Source organism: Nansenia antarctica (genome assembly GCF_963989245.1).
Source record: "Nansenia antarctica genome assembly, chromosome: 2".
In the NCBI taxonomy this organism is placed as follows: domain Eukaryota; kingdom Metazoa; phylum Chordata; class Actinopteri; order Argentiniformes; family Microstomatidae; genus Nansenia; species Nansenia antarctica.
The window spans coordinates 65630115-65639167 of NC_137675.1; the positions used below are offsets into that span (position 1 = coordinate 65630115).

General features: G+C 41.5%; 2 protein-coding genes across 2 annotated transcripts; one reads left to right on the forward strand and one right to left on the reverse strand.

The window, feature by feature from the left end:
• Positions 1–206: 206 nt before the first annotated feature.
• tmed1a (transmembrane p24 trafficking protein 1a) lies at positions 207–3770 on the reverse strand. The gene is made up of 4 exons (XM_080524421.1): positions 3426–3770; positions 1890–1987; positions 1134–1320; positions 207–951 (listed from the first exon to the last, which is right to left on the reverse strand). Exons 1-4 carry the CDS (start codon positions 3618–3620, stop codon positions 733–735), a joined length of 699 nt encoding a protein of 232 aa, XP_080380547.1. The 5' UTR covers positions 3621–3770; the 3' UTR covers positions 207–732.
• Positions 3771–5336: 1566 nt separating this feature from the next.
• tnfsf14 (TNF superfamily member 14) lies at positions 5337–7931 on the forward strand (the record flags this gene model as incomplete). The annotated part of the gene is made up of 3 exons (XM_080523289.1): positions 5337–5537; positions 7081–7114; positions 7540–7931. The coding sequence occupies 3 exons, from the start codon at positions 5337–5339 to the stop codon at positions 7929–7931; spliced, it is 627 nt and encodes a 208-aa protein (XP_080379415.1).
• Positions 7932–9053: the final 1122 nt, after the last annotated feature.

The window sequence follows — 9053 nt, forward strand, 5'->3', positions numbered from 1 at the left end:
ATAGCAGGCAGATCTGTAAATAGTAACATTATAATGTTGACTGCCTTCTCCAATTCTAAATACTGTTCAAGGTCTATCAGCATGGGTAAAGCTCTATTTTTAAACTTGTAATAAACATCGTCATAGCTTATGATTAGGTCCAGCACGTACGTATGTTGGACTATGTAAAACACTGCTCGTGGTATACATGAAAAAGGACAAATGAAATAATCTCAAGTAATTTAAAAGTCTTCTTTTCCACGTTACATTTAGTTTTCTGTAATTCAATAAAACCATTCCATGTAATAAAAACTGTTGTTTCTACTCATTCCAGAATTAGCAAATATCACCATAGACAATGTTGTTGTTATTCTGTTGTTTTGTCTATACCCATGTTGAATAATGAAGTTGATTAATAAATTATAATTTAAATGTTATTATAAGAACCAATATTTGTAAATCATACCGCCACATCATCTATCTTGCACTGCTTCTTCCTTCAATCAGGTAGATTGATGCTGAGCTGTCATGATATTGTTATTCAGTGTTCATGACTGACATAAAAACAGGCATTTTACTTTCTCAGAAGTTCCTCAAGCTTCACACACACACATCACTATATCCTGTCTATACAGTTACCCTCACATAGCCCATATCACTGTTGTCTGAAGTCTCTTTAAATCTCTAAACCCATGACTGCACAGTAGGCTCCTGTGAGTCATATCACCCTCATGTGGGGATGTGGTGGAGTGATTATGTGCAGACCCTCTTTTTGTCCTCAAAGAGGCGGCGGAGCGTGTAAATCTGGATCATCGCCACCGTCAGGATGACCAGGAGGCTGGCACAGGACCAGAAGGAGACCCTCCACAGGTTATCCTCCAGCAGGTAGCGGTCACGAGCCTCAAAGGCCCGCAGCATGGTCTGCATCTGCCGACTCCTCTCCAGATGTCTGTGTACTGACTCCATTGTCTCCTACAGTAGAGGGAGTAAGACAGGAGGGGGGCAAGAGATGGAAATAAGAGACAGAAGAGTCAAAGGGTGGTGAAATTATAAGAAAAAGACAGACAAAAAGGGAGCATATGTCAAAAAGAAAGAAAAAAAACAGTCGAAACCAGACCAATGACTGATGGGCTGAGTGGTTTGGTTCCTCTCACCCTGATATCCTCCAGTTTGTACTCCACCAGACTCTCTGGCTCGGCCATGTCTGCAAACTCCTCACCTCGCCCGGCGTCCCCACCCTGGGCCTCCACGATCACCTCAAAGAACACCATCTTCTCAGACAGCTTACTGTAGCTGTTGTCAAAGCACAGACGGTAGTCTCCATCTTCTGTAGGCTCCACCCTGAGACAGAGACCGGGGAGGGAGGGGGGTGGGATTCCGAGAAAAGTGAGACATTGGGAGGTGCTCACGTAGTCAGTAGAATGGAGGAGAGGGCACACTACCCTAGAGAGGTCGGGGTTAGCTGCTGACTCGGTGTGTCAGCAAAGCCCGGAGGATCATCAAAGATCCCAACCACGGTCTGTTTGAACCGATGCCGTCCAAAAGGCAAAGCCTCTTCCGGAGCCTCAGGGCCAAAACTCAGGCTAACCAACAGCTACTTCCCCCAGGCGATCAGGCCCATGAATAAGTCCACTGTAAACAATTGACTATCAACCCCAAGCACACCCCATGTACACAGGCTAGCTAAACCTTAAGCTCACAGACACTTTACTACTTGAACTATGTATTTTATTACTAGTTGTACTGCTAATTGTGTCCTGTCTTATTTGTCACTTATGTCCTGTACTAGTCGCTTTTTTATCTTGAATTATGCCTATGCCTCTTTTGCTGCAATGTCAGGAACCAAAGCGTAACAATTTTACTCTCTTACACTTGTGTAATGTGACATAACAATAAAACTTGAAACGCACGTGTGGATGCCGTCAGATCTCCTGAAGTCCGAGGCCAGGCGGTAGCCACTGGGGGAGACGAGGGTGAAGCCCACATCCAGACCAGAACCTGCAATGACCTGAGGAATGACACAAACGCATGGTAACAATAACATTGAAATTCACTCTAATCTAATCTAAACTCTTAGACAGCCTCCCTGAGTCACCTCACATGAACAGCACAACTGTCAGGTGTTCCCTAGTAGAACCGCCTCTTTCGTTTCCATATTGAAATTCTCTACACAGGAGTTACACGGAAATTACGAGTCACCAAGACCACATTTCAGACATTTTCAGTTTCAACCAGAATAAAAGAGGCTAGTTCATTAAGCTACAGTGCCCACTCCTTGACACCTTCTTCCCTCAAAATAACATCTCACAGACAGAGGGAACACATGGGGAGGAAGTAAGTTGTGCTGTGTGAACTAGCCTTTTTACAGTGTGTGGGTGAGAGCTTGGTGAGACAGACAGACAGCACAGGATGCTGAATAATAAGACAAGTTCAATCCCCTCAGTCATTCAACTCAAGCTCTCACCACTCTCAGCTGTTCCTGAGTGGATACCACAGTAAGCCGACCAGGCTCCACTCTGACTACACAGAGCCCACAGAAATGTGTCCCGGCTGGGGAAGTGAGGAGCGTGACATCATACCACTGTCATGCATCGTTGGCCAGAGGGTCTACATACAGCATGAGGACTGAGGATGGGGGGGGGTCCATTGTACATATTGTCTATAGATAGGCCTATGTTTGAATTAAATGTGATATGTGTTTGAATTGAAGTGAGTGGCCACCATCGTGATATACAGATATCATTGGCACAGCACCAGAATATCTGAAAGACCTTTTGCTAGCATATGCTAGCATATCAGCCCAACCCCATTCTCATTTTATGCACCCAAATTGTGTAATGCACTGCCAATTTATTGCCTTTAAATTACTAAATAATTAAATGATGATTATATAATGATTAAAGGACTTTGAGCTGCAACATTTGCAGGAAAAGTGCTATACAAATAAAGGTTATTATTATTATTGTTACAGCTTTCTGATAGTCTCACATGTAGTTGTATTATTCCGCTACAGCTAGACATGGGACTCACATTCCACACCTCATTCGACACCTCCTGGCATGTCTGGGATCATACTAAATGATTCTGCAGAGAGAATGTCTTTAATTGTGCTGACACAACTGTACCATTTGCTTACAGTCCCCCTTGACCTGCAAGTTGTGCCTACCTGCATGGAGGGATGCCTTATCTCCTGATGTTCACTGTGGGCAAAGTCCTATGCCTCTAATATTCCAGCATGAGCTGCCTGACAATGTGCTTTATATCATTCACTAAAGTGTTACAAAAGAGGCACAGTTAATTACAAACAGAGAGAGAGAGAGAGAGAGAGAGAGAGAGAGAGAGAGAGAGAGAGAGAGAGAGAGAGAGAGAGAGAGAGAGAGAGAGAGAGAGAGAGAGAGAGAGAACGTTTTTCAATAGGCTCAAAAGATGATGTCCAAGTCTGCTACCTGGTATTCTACCTCCATGCTACCGTTCTTCGCAGCTGTTTGGTAAAAACATTCCGTTCTGCCAGCAGGTAGAAGAAATGTAAATTCAGTGTCTTGGCTTTGTCCCAAACCTAAAGTTAAGTCCACAGACAAGACGAAACACGAGAGCAAATAAAGTATTGCAGAGGCACTTTTTTCTTCCCAACTTTGACCCATGGCTGTTGAAGCGATTTTTCAACTTCTGCAATATCACTGCAACACTACAACAGTCGATTTTACGGCATGATTCCTCTCAGTTGATAATACTTCGCTCTCTGACTATTTTCTCACTGCATTAACAACTTCATCTTCATTTGACAGCGATATTGTTCTCTGACCAAATTCTTTCAATAGGAATCAAGCTACAAAGTTCTTCCCAGTACAACCAATAGCGCTTCAGTTCGGTTCATGCCAGTATGGGTGAAACCAATCGGAAGCCTAGTGTACTCTGAGGTGTCAGACCATATTGGGAGTATAAGGAAAAACAGCTCGAGGTAGAGGCCTATGGATTTACGGCCACTAAAACAAAACTACTTTCACTATTGTGATTCCAGGTGACATGGCTGTGAAAATGAAATAGAACTCATAATTAAACGATCCACTTTTAGTTTTTATAGAGGCATTAGCAATAGGAAACAATATTATGTATTATCACAGAGGCTACGTGTTTGATAAATAAAACATATTGCAAACAAATATCTTATCATAACAAACTTTTGTTCATAGTGCTTTGTATAGTGCATTGTGCTCTGGGAGACTAGGGGTTCTATGGCAAACGGAAAATGTATCATTATTGTGATAGAATGTTATTGTGGGTATTGAATGAAGTTTCCCCATTAACACTGGTCAGATTTGCATGAGTGTTTTCTGGAATTTCTCTGTGCATTGTCCATAGGAATGGACAAGCATTTTAGAGCAGTGGTTCTTAACCCTGGTACTAGGCCTACCCATTTGGAAAGACTTATAAGAGCATAGGCCTAATGGTCAAATGAACATGGGTGGGTACTTTTGGCTGCGCATATGCAATTGGGGGTATAGTAAGAAACAAGTAGAGAAGCACAGTAAATATCAGTGCATTGCCTGTATTCAGCATGCAACAGAGGCGTGTGCTCAATCTGCACACACTGACGCTAAATATGCCCCCTGTCTATGTGGTCACTTCCTGACGAAGCCTGTGAGCGGAAAAAAAGAAAGAAAGTATAAACTAAAAGTTTCAGTAAAAAGAAGGGTAGATTATTGGTATTTAGAACAAACTGCCCTGGAAATGTAAATGCAGAGTGTTGTTTTTTTTCATTCATTTTTGTTGTTTGTTTAGCAAACAGACAGTGATCTTCCTAGAATATCGAACAACAAGATCATCAACTCAGACTGAGACAAAAAAAGACTGAAAGTGTGTAAGTGTGTGAGAGAGGAAGTGTAAACCGAGAGATGAGAGTTGTTTCTGCTGCAGCAGGAGAGTGGGAGGGTGCATGAGTGATGATAGTGCACTGTGCATGGTCACTCTCTTCACAATGCTAATTTGCATACTACACTGACTGAGAAACTTTACCAAAGAGGTGAAACATTTGTCCTCTTTCACCATTGATTTTGGTGTGTAGTGTAAAATTCAGTTTCTTTTTTGCTCTTTTTTTAATGGTGTCTCTGTAACTGCTCTTCAGAGAAGTCGTCTTGAGGGGGATTTCTGGAGGTGGTACTGTGTCTATGGTTCTTGTGTGTCTGTCTGCCCACAAGTGATCCCACCCACACTAGCGTTGGCGTAACCTTTGGGACCAAGTCTCTCTCTCTCTCATTTTGAACTGGGACCCCAAGGACGCGGACCCCAGTTTTGTCATCTCCTGGAGGATCCTTTTTGTGTTTTTGTGTCCCTGGTTGGAGAAAGATCTATTTTTGGACATGGCCGAGGCTGGTGTCACCTATCCCTCTGTGTTTGTGGTGGATAGCCATGCAGCTTACCCTCCACTACCCCCCAAACCGAGCCCACCTCGCCGGGGTGGTAGAGTGGCCCAGAACCTACTGTTCCTGCTGGTTGGCCTGGCACTGTGTGGTGTAGCCATAGAGGCCTGCTTCATTTACCGCCTCTCCAACCCTGGCCCAGTGAGTACCACCATGTGTCCACCTATCCTTGTCTCTGCCTTCTGTATACCTCTCTTTTCCGTCTATCTCTGTCTACCAAGTGTGATAGATTGTGATAGATTGCTTCTTTTTCACAGCTTTAGTTTCCATCACTCTTAACATCTTCACACATCTCTCATTTACCACATATCTTGGCTTGCACCTATGTCTCATTTTAGTTGTAAAATGTTCACAATACCTTTTCTCACTTAACAGCTCTTGTTCTCACATCTCTTCCACTCTTCCTCTCAACCAAAACATTTCTGTCTATGCATTGTTCTCGGAAACACATGTAATATTTATTTATTTCAAAATGGCACTGAATATATTTTCAACCTTGTCATTTATCTATAAGCGATAAAGTGTGATTGTGTTACTTCCTCTTGGCATTCTTGTGTAGGAAATAACTATCCCAAAGGCTTTCCTTTCTATTGATGATTGTTTTCTCACTAGCCTTTTGGCTCTAGTATATCCTCCAGTACACTCATTCAGAACAGAGCCACATAGCAAGTGAATTTCGGTATAAAAAGTAATGTTTAAAATGGTCAGCTCAAATCATCTTAATCATCTTAGAACCCTTTTATGATGTCAACGTTATTTTTGTCAAATTCTATTGTGAAATATTTTTCGTGCTCTAAAGGGAACAGAAACAAACAAAAACTTAAGCTTAAATATGTCATCCTCTTCCTTAGTTGTTCTCTGATCCTTAGTTGTTACAATGCATTTCATTAGTCCCTTCAGTGTTGGCGTCATCTACAAACAGCTCTCACAACCCAGCCCAGTGTTTCTTTTCGGGAAAATTGCTGGCTCAGCTATGGTTGGAGTTTCCCGGGATATATATATATATGTTTTTTGTTTAGTTAAATGGAGAAGTATCTCAGAGCTGTGCCTCAATTCCTAAAAACATAGCTGTTTCATGACGCACTTCTGACAAGGACCATCCTTCCATGTCCCATGATGGTGCTTGGTCAGGTGCTTTTAGTGACGCAATTTCTACTCAACCAGCCTAGTGTCTAGAGTGTGGTTTAGTGAAAGAGGACAGAGCTAGTCTAGTTTCACACTGCAGATGCGAGACACACACACACACACACACACACACACACACACACACGCATACACACACACACACACACACACACACACACACACCACACACACACACACACACACACACACAGTTTAATTACATAATACTCTGTATTGTTGGAGGTGCGATTGATTTAGCTTTCACACTGCAGATGCGAGACACACACACACACACACGCATACACACCTATACACACTCATACACACACACACACACACACACACACACACACACCACACACACACACACACACACACACACACACAGTTTAATTACATAATACTCTGTATTGTTGGAGGTGCGATTGATTTAGCTTGGAGTTTGCTCTTTTGGAACTATTCTACCAGACAAATGTAATTAAACACATTTCAAATATGGCTTAACAATCAAAACAAATTGATGATGATCTCTTTTCCTTATCTTTTTTCTTCATTGCAGGAGAAATCAGGATTATCTGAAAAGAGTATACAAGGTATGTCTCAGTATTATATTTCCTCTTTTTGTCCGACATGCACACCACATTACTAACATAATTTTTTTTAAATACATTTTTTACATCCTTAAAACAAGGAAAAGAAGACATTTATGTTCCCCCGACTAGAAGATCAACCGATATGAAGCCTTCAAAACCTGTCGCTCATCTGATAGGTAAGACCAATACCATGATAACCACACAACACAGCACCTTCACAGAAATATTTCTCAAGCATCAGGTTGGCTAGATACATATTATGCAGTATACATTTTGAGAAGCTTGTCACTTTTTCCTCAGAACTAATGAGGAAAACATTATGAGGATGAACACCAGAAAATATATTGTGTGTGTGTATACTGTGAGATTATTGCAATGTGATCTAACCAGTGCATTCATTCTCTGTCTTTCTCTTTGTTCTCAAGCTGGACCTCCACCCCTTCATGGAAAAACAATCATGTTATGGGACACAGTGGCAGAACCCCTGCTCCATGAAATGGATTACAAAGATGGAAAACTGTTCATCCTGAAAGAAGGGTTCTACTTTGTCTACTCCAAGATCTTCTTCAGTCAGCTCAACGGGGTATTCGGACACTCTGTCAGCAGAATTTCTCCACGATACCTCGGGCCTGACATAGAGCTCTTAAAGTCCAGGGGTTACAACCCCAAGGTTGGGAAAATGTCCACATCCAACAGCTACCTGGGGGGGGTGTTCCATCTCTATATTGGGGACTCCATCTTTGTGAAGGTGACAAACCTCACTCAAGTTCTGTGGCAGGACTCGACAGAGAACTACTTTGGTGCCTACATGATATAAGCCAGAGGTTAATTACAGTAAAATTAAGATTCAACAGTTGGTTGATTCAAATTTGTGGTAAAAAAATAAAACAAAAAACAATAGAAGAATTTTGTCAAACACACAAAGTATTGTATCAAATGTGTAAGGTGAATGCATGTTCTTTAATGTAATTTTATTTAATTATTGGGTTAGGGTTATGGTTAGAGTTAACTGAATTTACTCAGGGATGGTCATGATTTTGAACTGTAGGACTCTATTGACTATTGGCTCTTTCTGCTTTTTTTTGCTGTGATATTGACCTGATGAAAGATTATATATCAGAGATGCTGTGAGATATAGAGAGACTGAAATAGAGGTAGAATTATAGATAGTGATACAGTACATGTACTGTATATTGTTGAAAGCATATAGGTGCACTTGATGTTCAGGTAACCACTGTATGTAAATCACTGCACAGCATTCATGTTAAGGTCAAAAGCATGTTCCAGCATTTTTCCCCACTGTAACCCTTTCGTACTGTCTGATTACCAAAATACACTTTAATTGCAATATGTGATCTAACCAGTGCTGTAGCCTACATGAACAATGCAAGCAGTGTTACTGTAACACATAATGTGTATTTTATTCAAATAAATGAAACAAATCGATACTGTCTTTTTTCCCACAAATCTGCAGCATTATTGATGAAGTATTTATTACTTACACATTCACGCTCACACACACACACACATACTTCAGGGAATAAACAGTGCAGTACTCTATGGATGCCTGCATGCACATACACATTCACAAACACGCACACACACAAACACACACACACACACACACACACACACACACACGCATGCACGGACGGACGTGCACACACACACAAACAGATAGCTTCTGTGCAGGAACTTATTGAGAGTGGTTTGAGTGGTCGGATATTACAGACACAGCTGCTGTTAGACAGTCATAGCCAACCAAACAGTGCCTGAACTTTTTTAACACCCCCCTGAATTTAAGCAGATCTTTCCATCATGTGTTTGCATTTTGACTCCTCTTTTGCTTACAGTACCTGATTGATTGTACCTCAGAGCTATCAGATCAACACTAGTACATACAGCTGGTTTCCCTCCAAAAAAGACAAAGCTTATTTCT

What these genes read in the sequence shown, in the direction of transcription:
- tmed1a (XM_080524421.1), bottom strand. Translation starts at nt 3,620, where the DNA reads ATGGGTCAAAGTTGGGAAGAAAAAAGTGCCTCTGCAATACTTTATTTG. An exon ending in AGATCTGACGGCATCCACAC is followed by an intron (nt 1,321 to 1,889) that starts GTGCGTTTCAAG and finishes TCTCTGTCTCAG; the next exon opens with GGTGGAGCCTACAGAAGATG. An exon ending in ACAAACTGGAGGATATCAGG is followed by an intron (nt 952 to 1,133) that starts GTGAGAGGAACC and finishes CCTCTACTGTAG; the next exon opens with GAGACAATGGAGTCAGTACA.